This window comes from Neofelis nebulosa, chromosome 16 (genome assembly GCF_028018385.1).
Source record: "Neofelis nebulosa isolate mNeoNeb1 chromosome 16, mNeoNeb1.pri, whole genome shotgun sequence".
Classification (NCBI taxonomy): domain Eukaryota; kingdom Metazoa; phylum Chordata; class Mammalia; order Carnivora; family Felidae; genus Neofelis; species Neofelis nebulosa.
Window position 1 is genome coordinate 12,378,454 of NC_080797.1, and position 15,459 is coordinate 12,393,912.

General features: G+C 53.9%; 1 protein-coding gene across 2 annotated transcripts in view; it reads left to right on the forward strand.

The window, feature by feature from the left end:
• Positions 1–15,459, forward strand: part of TNFRSF13B (TNF receptor superfamily member 13B) — a 35,974-nt gene that overhangs the window by 18,672 nt on the left and 1,843 nt on the right. For both annotated transcript variants that reach the window (XM_058703145.1, XM_058703146.1), the window contains exons 2-3: positions 1,121–1,258; positions 5,048–5,293. In XM_058703145.1, coding sequence (XP_058559128.1) covers positions 1,121–1,258; positions 5,048–5,293 — 384 coding nt within the window. The remainder of the gene's footprint in view (positions 1–1,120; positions 1,259–5,047; positions 5,294–15,459) is intronic.

Genomic DNA, 15,459 nt, shown 5'->3' on the forward strand with positions numbered 1-15,459 from the left:
GGTAACTTCTTCCGCTCTCTTTCCCTTTGAGGATAAATATCGTTTTGGAGAAGCTAATACCAGGAAATCAGGCAGAAAATTCTAGAAAACGTGGTGCATTCATAAAATGGGAGACTCGTCAATACAAAGCAAATGATTGAGAGAGCCTCAACAGAGAATGTGTCCCAGATATCTTGCGGAGCCAACACCCAGACACAAAAGTTCAAGGATGGGCAATATTAATGACCTACAGGGATAAAAGTCAGAATAGAAGTTACCGGCGGAAGTGAAGTATTGGACGGGAGGGGACCCAAGAGAGTCTTCAGGGAGCAAGAAATTTCTAGGCCTTGATGTGGGTTGTGACACAGGTGTATACATATGGAAAAATTCATCAAGTCGCACACCTAAGATCTGTGCATTTTACACACATCATTTTGTGTGTCTCATACCGCAGTAAAAGAAGAGAAGGGGAAGGACACTGACATTTATTGAATGCTTGCTGTATGCTAGGCACTGGCTGGATCTGCTTTTCTTTTTATTCGCTTAATGAGCACCTAATATGTCCTAGGCATTATCTAGGTTCTGAGGGCCGAGCAGTGCACAAAAAAATTAGAGTTCTCGCCCGCATGATGCTCGCAGCTAATGGGGGAGACACTATCAAATAGTCCCAGTCATAAAAGTGAAGTGAAAACAGTGACAAGTAGTGCAGAAGAAGAGGAGTGTCCTAATCTGGGAAGAGAGTCGGGCTTTTCTGAGGAAATGAAATTGAAACAGTGACCTAAAGGATCGGGAAAAAATAACCAGCAGAGAGGGAAGAAGGGCATTTTATGCAAAGGGACAAGCAGGTGAAAAGGCACTGTGGTCGAAAGAGGCACATTGGCAGGACAAAGAACGAGGATGAGAAGGGCACAGCTGGTGGAAGAGCGGCGGCCCCAGAACTGCCATCTCACACATGGGGAAACCGAGGTTTGGGGACTTGAGATGGTTGCCCCAGGTCACCCAGCAAGTGCAGCTGGGGTTGGAAGCTAGCTTTGTCTGGTTCCCCCTCTGCGTGCCGGGACAGAGTAGGAATGTGAGTGGGAGAGGCTGGGTTCTGACCTACGGCAGGGTGCCAGCTACCCTCATGCTCCCTGCCTCTCAGCTCCACAGGGCCTGCGGATGGGGGTGGCCATGGGTCAGTGCCCCGAAGAACAGTACTGGGATCCCCTACTGAACATCTGCCTCTCCTGCAAACTCATCTGCAGCCACCAGATTCCACGCACCTGTGCAGCATTCTGCAGTGAGTTCCGGGGCCTGAGCCCCATGGGCTGGATCACCCCTTCCTTCCCTGCAGAGATCCCCCTGGCCCATTGTACTTGGGTGCCTGAGAAGGAGGTGGGGGAAGGAGATGTACACTGTGGCACCCCTTTACCCCCGGATCTTTCTGCTCTGGCCACACTGGCCTCCTTGCAGTTTCTTGAACATGCTGTGTTTCTTCCTGCCTCAGGGCCTTGTCACATGTTGTATCTTCTGCTTAGAATGCCTTTCCCTGTTATTCTTCCCTCAGCTCCCTCCTATTCAACCAACCTTCAGGTCTCAGGCCAAATGTCAGAGGTCTTATCTGATGGCCTAATATATTAAATCCCCCTTTGTCATTTTCTGTTCTGACTTGCTTTTGAAGCTTTTTATTACAGGAACTATCACAGAGGATAGCATAATAAATCCCTATCTACCCATCATGAGCTTTATAGATTCTGCCTTTTTATCCCCCAACCACTTTTCTTTTTTGCTTGTGCATTTTAAAGCAAATCCAAGAGCTCATGTAACTTTACCTGTAAATACTAGATCATGAATCCCCAACACATAAAGGCCTTCAAAATATAACCTTAATATCTCGTCACCCACAGCAATAATTCCTTAGCATCATCTGTACTCAGGCTATATCCAAGTTTTTCTGATGGTCTTGAAAAAGATATTCCCCTTGCTATTCTTTTATTTTCAATGCTTGTTTATATTTGAAAGAGAGAGACACAGAGTGCAAGCAGGGGAGGGGCAGAGAGAGAGGGAGACACAGAATCTGAAGCAGGCTCCAGGCTCTGAGCTGTCGGCACAGAGCCCGACGCGGGGCTCGAACCCACCAGCTGTGAGATCGTGACCTGAGCGGAAGTCGGACGCTTAATTGACTGAGCCACCCAGGTGCCCGTGTTTGTTATTCTTTTTCATAACTTGTTTTTTTCCTTGATGGAACTTCTCATGATTTGTGTTACGTTCTTTTGTGTGTATTTGTTTCATGTATACCTCAACCATCAGTCCGCGAACTCCTTTTGAGCCTAGCACCATGACTGAAACATAGTAAGCGATTCATAAATACGGATTGAGTAGAGCTCAGAGAGGCTGAGTTGCTTGCCCAAGGTCACACATCATAATAATGGAAAAGTTAACATTTGAACTGGGACTCTCTGACTCCAAAGCCATGACTCTACACTATTCACGGTTGACTCTTCTATCATTAGGAGGTAGAATGTTCATTGTGTCATTCCACGAATATTCATGGAACTCTCTAGCCCCTTGAAAATAGGAAACTGATGTGATCCTTTGAAGGGAGTATCATCTGACAGGAGAAATAACTACAATTCAGGGGAGAAGAGTAAAGTACCATAAAACGCTACAGTTGGGAGAGATGCCCCCCCCCCCCCAGCTGATGGGTTGGGGGGCAGGGAAGCATTTTTGGAGTAAGCGCACCGGAGATAGATTATTAAGGGTCTGTAGGCGCGGCAGTCAGATGCGGGGGGCAGGGCACTCCAGGAAGGACCAGTATGGGCAAAGGCAGGGAGGTAGAAAACACAATAGGAAATATCAAGGTCATAGGGGAAGTTTATGGGGTTGGGCAGTGAGGGTTGGTGGCCACGCTGGGGGCCCTGAGGAGGGGAGGGGGTCCACACATAAGACCCCGGGAACACCACTGCCCTCATATCAACTCTGTCTCATGAGTGGCGGAGCCAGTGGTCCTATGTGACTTAGTGGGACCCCGGGGCAGAGACGGGGCAGGGGGAGGTCACCGGTCCCATCTGAATCTTCCCTGAGATCCCGGGTCGACCGTCTTCCTGGTCTTTTCCTTTCTTCAGTCAAGGACATAAGAGCTGCTGTGTTTGTGCTGCAAAGAGGCACCAATGAATATTCTAGTTAAACCTCCCATTCACCCAAAATTCTTATCACGCATCGGGCACTGTGCCGGGAACTTCAAATCCTCATAGCGACTCTAAGATGTCAATATTATTATTACCTCTGTCCTGGAAGTGAGGAAACTGAGGCATGGAGAGGCTAAGACCCCGCAACCTTCAAAGGTAGGGCCAGGGATGCTCTTAACCCTGTCTGACCTTGAAGTCTGTGTTCTTACCCTCTATCTGGCACTGCCTCTGGAATGTGCCCTTAAAGATCTGTGTGAGTCCCATTTGCACATAAATAGAATCTTATTTTAAGACAAGGGAAACTTGCCCTGTGAAAGTATAGATTGCTGTTATGCACTCAAAATTGCTCTCTGAGGGGCGCCTGGGTGGCTCAGTCGGTTAAGCATCCGACTTCAGCTCAGGTCATGATCTCATGGTTTGTGAGTTCGAGTCCCGCATCGGGATCTCTGCTGACAGCTCAGAGCCTGCCTCAGATCCTCTGTCCCCCACCCATCTCTTCTCTCTCTCTCTCTCTCTCTCTCTCTCTCAAAAATAAACATCTTTTAAAAATTCCTCTCTTACAGCAAGTGTGATTAAGCTGTAGTTTGCGTGGCCTCTGCTCCTTGGCACTGACCCCTGTTTAAGCTCTTCGAATTCTCACTCATTACAACAAAAGAAACACTATCAATTTGAGCTTTTCCTTCTCCCTTCCAGCCCCCTCCCTCAACTTGCCAAGGTGGTTTCTGGCCAATTCCTCCAATCCTTATGTTAAAATGAAAGGTTCCACCTCTATGAAGTTGGGAAAATGCAAGTACACGACTTATGTGATGATGTAACAACCCAGACTTCAATTTTAAAAGATACCTAGAAAATTCTTATGTTTAGAAGCTAAGAAATGCACTTTTTAAGTTGTTGCGGGTTTTTTTTAAGTTTTATTTATTTACTTTGAGGACAAGAAAGAGCCGGTGCATGTGTGCACTAGTAGGGGAGGGGCAGAGAGGGAGAGAGAGAGAGAGAGAGAGAGAGAGAGAGAGAGAATCCCAAGCAGGCTCAGCACTGTCAGCATGGAGGCCATGGTGGGGCTTGAACTCATGAACTGTGAGATCATGACTGGAGCCGAAATCAAGAGTCGGATGCTTAACTGACTGAGCCACCCAGGTGCCCCAGGAAAGGCACTTTTAAATAATCTATAGGTCAAAGAAGAAGTAATAATGAAAAGGAAAAATAGGGTAAAGTAAATATAGGAAAAATACTATGGATCAAAAGTATATATTGTAGCTAAGACAGTATTTATTGGACAATGTATAGCCTTCCACTCATGTATTGGGAAAGGCCTTGCATCACTCTGGAATTTCTTCCGGGGAATTGCATTGTGATTTTTATGTTTAATGTTTATTTATATTTTTAATTTTGTTAATGTTTATTTATTTTTCAGAGACAGAGAGACAGAGTGTGAGTGGGGGAGGGGCAGAGAGAGAGGGAGACCGAGCATCCAAAGCAGGCTCCAGGCTCCAAGCTGTCAGCGCAGAGCCTGATGTGGGGCTCGAACTCACAAACCGCAAGATCGTGACCCGAGCTGAAGTTGGACGTTTAACCAACTGAGCTGCCCAGGCATCCCAATGTTTATTTATTTTTGAGACAGAGAGAGAGAGACAGAGTGTGAGAGGGGCAGAGAGAGAGGGAGACACAGAATCGGAAGCAGGTTCCAGGCTCTGAGCTGTCAGCCGTCAGCACAGAGCCCGACGCGGGGCTCGAACCCACAAACCGTGAGATCATGACCTGAGCCGAGGTAGGACGCTCAACCGACTGAGCCACCCAGGCGCCCTGTGATTTTTTTTTCAACTGTGAAGCCCTTGGAGGCCAGATTCACGGGTCCCGCAGGTCCCTGTCTCCCAGTAGCACCGCTCATTTCTGTCCCCCAGAGTCACTCAGCTGCCACAAGGAGCAAGGCAGGTACTACGACCAGCTCCTGAGGGACTGCATCAGCTGTGCCTCCATCTGCGGACGTCACCCCAAGCAATGCACGTACTTCTGTGAGAACAAGTTCAGGAGCCACGCGAACCTCCCGCCAGAGCTCAGGAGACAGCGGGCTGGGGAAGCTGAAACCAGGCCAGACGACTTGGGAAGGTACCAGGGAACAGAGCACAGAGGCTCCGAGCCAGTTCCAGGTAAGCCCCCTGAGGCCGGCCTGCACGGTGCCTGAGGGTCAGAGCAGGAAGCAGGGCCCGTGCCAAGCCTCCACAAGGAGGGTCTGCAAAGCAGGAAGCGCAGAGTCAGGGCAAATGGCCAGAAGGCAGGGGAGGGTCATCACAGGATAGAAAAACTTTTAGGCAAAAGATCTAGAAGTCTGTGGGCCAGAAGGAAGGGGGGTGGGGGAGGGGTGGGGGAGGGGGAAAGACCTGGTCATTGAGAGTCTTATAACAGAGGCTAAATGAGTTCTTAAAACATGAGCAGCAGCTAACCAGCAGAGCTGACCTTGTGAGCAAGGTCTCTGATTCCAGTTAGACACAGTGGGCACTTCCTAAGAATGAGAGGGACCGAAATATCACAACACAACTTATGCTGGGGGTTGGCCACTTGGGATATGGTGAGAAGGGTCCCTTGAACCGGACATCTACCGCGTGCCAAGCATTGAAAGTGTTTAATGATCCTCCCAGAAAACACCTCTTGGCTTACCCACCCTGCTCGTGGTGTCGGAAAGAATGGGAGGGGGGTGCCACGTGGATCCATAAACACTTGAGATAGTTACGCTGCTCTTGGCCTGTCAGGGGAGAGACAATAGTCCTGAAGGCCCCTGGGGCCCCGACTGGTTTCTTTTCTGTGCTGTGACTTTCCTCACAATGGCATCATTTCTGTGATGCCAGAGCTTAGTGCCAAGACACCAAAGGACAGGTGTCGTGCACCCTGATAATGGAGGTTGCCCAGCTCCACGTTCTACTCGGTTAGACTGTTGTCTTTTACTCTTTTCTGTTCTCCTGTCAGTGAGCTGTTGCTGTGTAACAAGCAGTCCCAAAACTCAGTGCCTTATTATTCTTCTGTATCTGGATTTTGGCTGGGGTCAGCTGTGTTCAGCTGGCTCAGCTAGACGTGGGTCTGCTCCATGGATCTCTCTTCGTATTCCTGGGGCCAGCAGGCTGGCAAGGCGTGTCCTTCTCGTGGTGACGGCAGGAGTGCAAGAGGTAGAAATACACCAGGCTTCCAGCTGCCTAGGCTGGGGACACGCATTGTATCATCACTGCTACCTTCTATCACTCAAGTCGCAAAGCCAGTCAGACTCAAGGATGGGGAAAGAGATGCCACCTTTTGGTGGGAGGAGAGACCAAGAATTTGCAGCCACGGTGAGGTTGTGGCTGATTTTAATCTAGCACAGCATCCTTCTCATGAGAACTGCAGATCCGCATGCATAGGACGTGGATACAGAGGGAGCGATGTATGGGACCATGAAACGGGGCTGGGGGGGCACCCCCGTTCCTCTGGTGTCGGTGACCTGTGTGTCTAGCCTGCCGTTGGCAGTGTATTTGGATTCTTCCAGCCAGACCCAGAACTTTCCCACCTCTGATGCACTAGAGTCCCCTTCAGATCAATCTCACCCATTTCACGCATCAAGAAATGGAGTCTCAGAGTTTAGGGTTACTTGCTGCGAGTTGTGCGATGAGTTCATGAGCAAAGCTGAGCTGAGATCGAGGCCAAGTCCGGGGGTCCCAAAGTATATCCCCTCTGCTGGAGCCAAACTCCCAGAGCGGCATGCACGGGGTTATCACTTCCTGAGGGTAACCCGTTGTCCGTGGGACACGATTAGCTATTCCTGTGTGTGATGACCCATCGCAAGCCCCATCCCTACAGGGCACCGGGTAGAATCTGGGAGCCTCATCTGGGCTCCAGGAATAGATCCCCCAGGATGTGTGGATGGGGATGTGTAAGGACATGGTGGGGGGCGAGTCATACCTGACCCTGCAGCATTAGCGGCCCCATGCATACCACAGCCAGGGGACACCACGCGTCCCCCCAGGGACTCAGGGAGTTAAAGACTGTCTTGTTGTGCCCTGCCCCAGGCCCGAGTCTCTCCAGAGGCCTGGGGTTTGGGTCCCTTCTGCTCTGTCCTCTGACACCTGGGTGTGCTGGTGGGGCAGGAGCTGGGCTTGGCATGGATTGTAAACCCGGGAGGACCAGGTGTGGACCTGTTCGAGGGCGTGGACTACAGGATGTCACGTGACCAAGCTTGCCTCTGGCTGCAGCCAGTGTGGAGCTGATGTGATCCCGTCCCCTGTGGGCTCCACAAATCCGGCCACCCACCCCACTCACTCCCACCCCCGCCAGGCCCCACCTCAACCCTACTCGGGGTCTCTCACGGGTCCCTCCCAGGTTGTCATTCCTCCATGTGACATGAGGTGTCTCGAGCACGACAAATCCTGTCCCCGGCCCCACAGAAGTCACAATCTAACAGGAGAGTCAGACATAGACAAGACTCACACAAATGGTAAATTAATCGCGGTGCATGGTGGCAACGTAACCCAGCCGGGGGTGCGATGGGGGGCAGGGCAGCCTTCTCTGGGGGGAGGGGGCTTGGGGCAGACTGGAGTGATGGGGGGTGGGGCTGCGGAGCCAGACCCTGGTTCCATCCTTCGCTGTGTGACCGTGAGCAAGTTCCTTCACCTCTCTGAGCCTTGGTTCTGTGAGAATGGGGTCACACACCTTCCTGGGGCTGTTGTGCAGAGTACAGGAGAACGCTCCCTGGGGTCAGTGAGTGCCCGCTGTGCGTACATAACCGCTCGTTTAAAAAGAAAAGGGGGGCTCAAGAGACAAGGTGGAGGAAGTCTGCTCCAGGCAGGGGGAACAGCATGTGCAAGTGTTGTGAGGAGTAAAGTGGCTGTGACATGAGGGGCTAAGAGGAGCTTTGGGCCAGAGGGGGAGCCCGAGGAGGGGCGGAGGGCTGAAGCCGGGACAGCAGAGCACGCTAGGGGGCGGACAGGGCCCAGAGAGGGATCAGGGCCCATGACAGAGGGCCCTATCTACCAGGCTGGGGAGACAGACGTGCTCCTGGGGGCAGGGAAGTCGTGGGAGAGGTGGGGACTGGATGGCGGGGGGTCTTGAAGGGTAGACGCTGGCAAAGGCAGCAGGGGCCGTGAGAGCCTCTTTCTAGCAACAACGAAGGCCACAGATGACAAGGACTTGGATGGTCCTTGAGAGGCAGCACATTGGCACGGGATCGGTGGGACGGAAGGGCCCTCACGTCTGAGTGGCCGTGGAGGCCTAGAGCACAGCAGGGCCACTCAGCCTCTGGGATGACCAGGCACCAGGGGACCCCTTCTGGGAATAACTTAAAAGTGCCTCAAACAGGGGCATCTGGGTGCCTCAGTCGGTTAAGCATCTGACTCTTGATTTCAGCTCACTCAGGTCATGATCTCCCAGTTCACGAGATCGAGCCCCACATCAGACTCTGCACTGACAGCCTGGAGCCTACTTGAGATTCTCTATCTCTGCCCCTCCCCTACTCATGTGCAAGCTCTCTCTCTCTCTCTCTCTCTCTCTCTCTCCCTCTCTGCTCCTCCCCTACTCATGTGCACGCTCGCTCGCTCTCTCTCTCTCAAAATAAAAAAAATAAACATTTTTTAAAAAGTGTAGGGGCACCTGGGAGGCTTAGTCAGTTAAGCCCCCAATTTCAGCTCAAGTCATGATCTCACAGTCGGTGAGTTCGAGCCCCGCATCGGGCTCCGTGCTGACAGCTCAGAGCCTGGAGCCTGTTTCAGATTCTGTGTCTCCCTCTCTCTCTGCCCCTCTCCCACTTGCTCGCTCTCTCTCTCAAAAATAAAAATTAAAAAAAAAAGTGCATCAAACAAAGCACATAGGGCTACAAAGAAACCAATGACATTGAGATACTATCAATATAGTATCTCAAAATATCAAATCAAATTAAACATTAAATCAGAGTATTACCAGAGTCTGGCACAAATTGCAACCTCAGAATGAATCTGCGTGCTTCTCTATCAATGCATTAAATGGCGAGACGGGGCGGTGGGCTGGATGACGACAGGTGATTTCAAACTGCTAGGAAGCAGACAACATCGCAGGCTGCCCGACCCACTGAGGCAGGATACGGAGACACCTGGGGCTCTGCTATTGACAAAGCCACAGTCCGCTGCTTGTACAACTCGGGGCCAGCCTCTACAGAGGGTGGAAGCGAAAGCCAAATCTCAGTTGGCCATCAGTGAAATAAAAGATGCATCTTTCTTATCCGAGCCTGCGGAGCCCCCTGACCCCATCCCTGGGCCCCCTGGGCCCCACGTTAGGAGCTCTGGGTGGTGTTGGGAGCAGGGCTCCCAGCGAGCCTGCCGGCACCTGGATTCCAGCCCATGCTCTGGGTGAGCCAGGGAAGCTTCTGGATGGCTTGCGCCTGACTGTCCCCACCTGTAGTGATCATGACAGCACACAGGGCTCTCGTGAGGCCTAACTGCCTCTGAGACTTGGGGGCACGGGGCCGCGCCTGGCACTTCAGGGACGTCGCTGGGTAGGACGAGCAGAATGTGGGTCCTTTCCCGGGCTGGCGGTGTCAGCGTCCTGCGGCTGCCGTAGCACCATGCCACAAACAGCGGGGCTTAACGCAGATGTCCTTCTGGCTGTTCTGGAGGCTGGAGGGCTGAGATCGAGGTCTCTGCAGCTGTGCTCCCTCCTACGGCTCTGGGGGAGGATCTTTCCTCGCCCCGTCCAGCTGCTGGTGGCCCCGGGCCTTGGCGTGTGGTGGCCCCCATCTTCCTGTGGCTCCACTCTGTGTCTTCTCTCTTTCTAAGGACACTTGTCATTGAATTTAGGGCCCAGCCTGATCCACACTCTCTCTTCTTGAGATCCTTAACTTAATCACACTCACAAAGGCTCTTTTTTTTCCCGAATAAGGTCACAGTTGCAGGTTACGAGGGGGCATCTCTTTGAGGGGATGGAACCAGGGTCGCCGGGGAGGAAACCAGAGGGACCCCAGAGCTCTGAGTTGGGTCCCCCATGGGCAGGTGATGCCAGCCTTGGAGGCAGCCAGGACCCCTCACATGGGTCCAGAGCTCTGGGGAGCATCTCACTGGAGAACTTGGATTTCATGGGCCTGTGGGGTGGCAGTTTTGGTACCAAGAGTGGAAAAGATTCCCTGGGGACCTAGGAGGTGCGAGGAGAAAAGGGCTGAGAAGGAAGCTGTCATGGGAGAGGGGTCTGCCTCTGAGGGGTCAGTAGAATGTCCCCCAGACACACTGCAAAGGAGCAGTTGGGGAGGTCAGAGCAGAGCCCAGAGGACCGTATGTCCACAAAGGCAAACAAGGAGGAAGGTTCTGGAAGGAGTAGGTCACACCGCAGAGAAGTTTGCAAATGTCCACCAGTTCTGGCCACAGTGAGGTCAGAGGACCCTCTGAAGGGCCACTTTCAGGCGTCCCTGGGTGGAGGCGGTCCTGACCTGAGGAAATGGTGGGGGCGAGGCAGGGAGCCCCTCTCTTACCGTCCATGAGGCCTTTTCCTCTCCCTTTCCATGCTCAGTCCGATCCCTTATCAGGCCTTCAACATTCCCCCCTCAGTCTGTTTCAACCTCATTCCACCAGATGGGAATGCGCAGGGGCAGGGTGGGGGACACAGGGGCATAGACTGCCCGCCAGGGCCCCGCGTGTTCACTGAGCAGCTTAGGAAGCCGGGCCTGGAGCTCACAGCCCCACCGTGACGATCACAGGCGGGGGCGCCGAGGTTGGAGGAAGTGAGGGCGCGTGGGAGCCGGGCGTCCGCAGTGTCCAGGGTGGGGGGCAGCGCCGAGCTGTGGGGCACACGCACCCCAGGGAGAAAAGGCCCAAGGCGGTCAGAGCTGGAGTGCCGGCTCGGCAAACAGGAAGCACGACAGGCCTTTAAGGAAAAGAGACACAGGGACTCATGCATTTGCAGGTCACGTGTGCAGGGTGGGGAACAGCCGTTTTCTCACTGGGGGTCACAGCCATAGAAGGATTTGGGGGTCGGGGAGAACGCCACTTTTGTCCCAGGAATCGCTCAGGGTTTCCTTTGGTTTGGGAACTACAGCTCCACAGGGTGGCCCTGGGGGTTGGTCTTATGCTTGGCTTTTCGTTTGTTCCCTCAGGGGACGCAGTGCAGCCCCACCCCACCGTGACAGGCCCCACATGCCCCTCTCCCCAGGGCGGAAGCTGAGGTCCTCACTAAAACCCTCTTGATAAAACATGGGGGCAGAAGCCAGAGAAGAGAGCGTGGACCAGTGACCTAGACGTGAAGGCACGGAGAGGACCGTGGGGAAATCGGGCAGTAGCGGGATTGAGAGCCCGGGGTGCAGGAGGCTTCCTTCGTCAGTTGGAGCAGGTTGAGCAAGTGGAAAGGCCGATGGGCCTGATGCAGGGCTGGGGAGAGGGGCTGCACAGGAGCAGTGGCCGAGTCTGTGTAGGAGCCCTTCCCCCAGCAGGATGGAGGGTCACTCTCAGAGGGGGTGGCCCCAGAAAGAATGGGGACTCGGGGATCCCAGGCCCTGATGAGGGGGTGTGAGGAATGGGGGGGATGTGGTATTCTGGAAACAGAGCCCCCCATCCTTTCCCAAATTGTCTCCCAAAATGGCAGCCAAGTGTCTCTCTCTCTCTCTCTCTCTCTCTCTCTCTCACACACACACACACACACACTCACACACACACACAATAGGGGGGCCTTCCGTGGGCATTTGCAGGCCCCCAATAGCCTAATAGTGAGGCTCACACTCACTGCAGGAAACCCCTTCTCAAGGCAAACTTTGGACCAAGTGTCACCGGCATGTGCAGAGGGAAGGAGGGACAAACAGAGTGTCCGGGATGCTGAGCTGGCCATCCGCGCGGCCGCAGCCCACAAGGTGTGCCCAGAGTCTTCCCAGAGGGAGGAGGGGCAGAAATCCCCATGTGTCTGGCGTCCTGCAATTGCCACCCCAAACCCACTCCTCCCCTATGGACAAACTGCCCTGCCAGCTGAGTGAGCTGTGGCAGCATGGGGACACCTGGTGACTTTTGCTGGACCGGTCCTCCCAGGCCCAGCTGCCTCGTATGTATTTACTTGTATTATGTCATGGATGCCAAACAATGCTGATCGGTATATCATTCTCCATTTTACAGATGAGGAAACTGAGGCCTGAGGAAGCAGAGTAAAATGTCCAAAGCCACGTTCGCCTCAAGCAGTTGTGGCTGCAGGGCCCAGGCTTAAAATCATGCCTTCCTGCCCTCAGCTACCTCCGGCTGAGGCAGTGGCGTCTGGATTCTTGCACAGCCCTTGCCAGGGCCACAAAGGCCCCTTTGCTCTACCTCTAAGTGACAAGTTATCATGTTAAGGTCCCTTAACTCTGTCCCTAACAGACAAGTTATAATGTTGACCGGCTGGCCAGCCTCAACCTGAGCTGGGGACAGCAGCAGTCTGGGGGAAATTCTATTTTTAGATAAGACAGGGCTTTGAAGACAGTGAAACGAAACAAAACAAAAACAAAACCCAGCTTGCAAATAAACTGTCCTTGGGCTAGGGCCAGCCTAGCTCCCAAGCAGCCAGAAGCTTTGAGTGGTGCCTCCTGGTGGCGGTTTCTGGGAACTTCACCTCCAGGGGCTGTATCCCCAGGGCTCGATTTTCAGACAAGGACAGAGAATGCATCCCTTTTTCTCACAAAAACTTTTGATTGTGTCCCTTTGCTGCTGGGGGGGGGGGGGGGTGCAGACAGAGAAGCACGGGGCAAGGCCTCTCTGTCTTGCAGGGTCCCGGTCACTGAGGGCTGACAGAAGGCCACTTCTGAGGTCGTGGACCCAAGTGATCTTGGAGACTGAACGAAGAGCAGAGAAGTGCACACTCCCCACCTCCAGCCCCCAGGAGAGTCTGGGCGCTCACCGCTGCCAGACCTAGTGCAGGGCCCACTCGGGTGGTGCACAAAGCAGCGGGGACAGCTTTCCCGTTAGCGGCCCCGCCAGCTGCTGGAACTCTATGACTTCCCTGTCCTCCTGGTGCGCCTTGTACACGGTTCTTTGGACACGCGGACCGCTAGAGCAGCTTCGAGCTGTTTTGTGTTTTGAATAGACGGCACACACAAATCACCTGAGAGAAAAGGAAGAAGGTGTGGGGGGAAGTCTTCAAGGTGTGGGGAGAGACACAGAGAGAGAGACAGAGCATGAGCAGGCGAGGGGCTGAGGGAGAGGGAGACACAGAATCCGAAGCTGGCTCCAGGCTCCCAGCTCTCAGCACAGAGCCAGACGCGGGCCTTGAACTTACCAACCGCGAGACCATGACCTGAGCTGAAGTGGGACACTTAACCGACTGAGCCACCCAGGCGCCCCGGGGACATCTGTACTTTTAACCTGCCCTCCTCGTCCTGGTCCAGGAACTCTGCAGAGCATGTACTAGGGGCAATCACCAGGCAGGAACTAGGTCCACTGGCCGCAGGAAGCAGCAGATCGCTGGTCTGGGCAGTGGGGCGAGGAGCAGCTGGGACCAGCCCCTCAGGAGCACTGTCACCGTTTGGTTGTTTACTGCAGCACCCAAAAGCCACTGAAAACGTAGTGGCCTCCAAAGAACCGCTTTATTATCTTGTGTGGTTCCGTGGGTTGCTGGGCTCAGCTGGGCAGGTCTGGTGTCTGCTTGGGGTCTCCTTGTAGCCACAGGCAGGTGGCGCGGGGCTCTGAATCTGGGACGGCCGGGCCTCGCTCCTCCCCGCGGTCCCCTCTTCCCGTGACTACTCCGAGGGGCGCCTCCACGTGGCCCCTCCAGCTGACCTTCTCGAGGGGTGGCTCAGCGCTCCCAAGAGAGCAGAAGCAGGGGCTGCGGGCCTTCGGAGGGCGCAGAGCGGGGCTGGCGCCGATGGCCTCTGCCGTCTGAGGTTTCAGGGAGGCCCAGCCCGGCCCTGGTTTGAAGGGCAGGCTGTGGGGAGGTGGTTCTCTGGGGACCATCTGTGTGCACTTGCTGCCAGGTCTGGGTGTTAGAATTTGTGCTGAGAACATCTGAAATACGCAGATGTTTGGACTCCCTCCTTGAACCTACATGGCGGTGCATCTGTGCTTAGCAATCTGGTAGCCGGGCACCCGTCCCTGATGCAGAGGCTGCCGGCCTGTCCCCTGCTAAGCCAGCTGTACGAGGTCATCTTACTCCAGAGGCGAGCAGGAGCAGGTAGGCAGACGGAAAGACCTGGGAGTTGGGACGTGTGGATGGCCGGCCTGCTCTGCCTGAGGCCCTGTGACCTCCCTTGGTTCCTCTTTCCTCTTCGGGCCTCAGTCTCCAGATCTGTAGCACTGGCACACGGTGAGCCGCACTGGGGGTTCTCTGCATCCCCCTCCTCCGTGGCTTCTCTGAGCTCTGGGCAGGGGACAGAAGGCCAGCACCGCCCACCCAGAGCTCCCATTCTCCCTCTGTAAATGTCAGGTGGCACCTGCCAGCTGTTACTGTATAAAAATCGTGACTCTGAGGAGCATGTGCAAGGAAGAGGGCAGTGCCCTTCCCGCTGCCTGTGTGTGGCCAGCCCGGAGCACTGGCCTGGAGCCCGTCAGACCCGACCCCAGTAGCAGCTGCGACTGTGGACAGTGTGACTTTGAATCTCAGTTTTGTCACCTGCAAAGTGGGGTGTAAAACGGTGCAGTCACGGTGGAAAACGTCCGGTTTTTCCTCAAAAAGTTAAACGTAGAGTTACCCTCTGACCCAGAAATTCCACCCCTAGGTGTATACACCCCAGAAAACTGAAAACGTGTGTCCAGATGCACACTTGGGCACAAATGTTCACAGCAGCATTATTCGCAACAGCAAAAGGTGATAACGACCCAAAGGCCCATCGGCAGCTGGACGGATAAACAAACTGTGGGGTGACGGTACAATGGAACATTATTCAGCCACAGAAGGGAGGGAAGTCCCAACACACGACAATGACGATCGGCCTTGGAAACATGCTCAGCGAGAGAAGCCAGACACAACGGGCCACACATTGTGTGATTCCATTCGTATGAAGTGTCCAGAATAGACACATCCGCAGAGTCGGAGTGTAGCTTAGTGGTGCCAGGGGCTGGGGCAAGGGAGGTGGGAGGTGACTGCTAGGGAGTACGCGGGTGACAGAAATGTCTTCAGATCAGACAGTGGTGATGGTGGCACGACCTTGTGAATATACTAAAACCCACAGTTGCCCGCTTTAGAATGGTGAATTTGATGGCATATGAGTTATATCTCAATATCCAAAGGTGGGGTGATCAGTCCTCGTTCAGATTACGGAGACACTGCCCGAAGCACCTACATATGGTAAGGGCTCGGTGGGGGGCCCACACCATGCGTATATTACACACACACTTACTGACTCTGGCTCATCTGTCCTTTTCTACCTGGGGCCTACGGAGCACCCCAA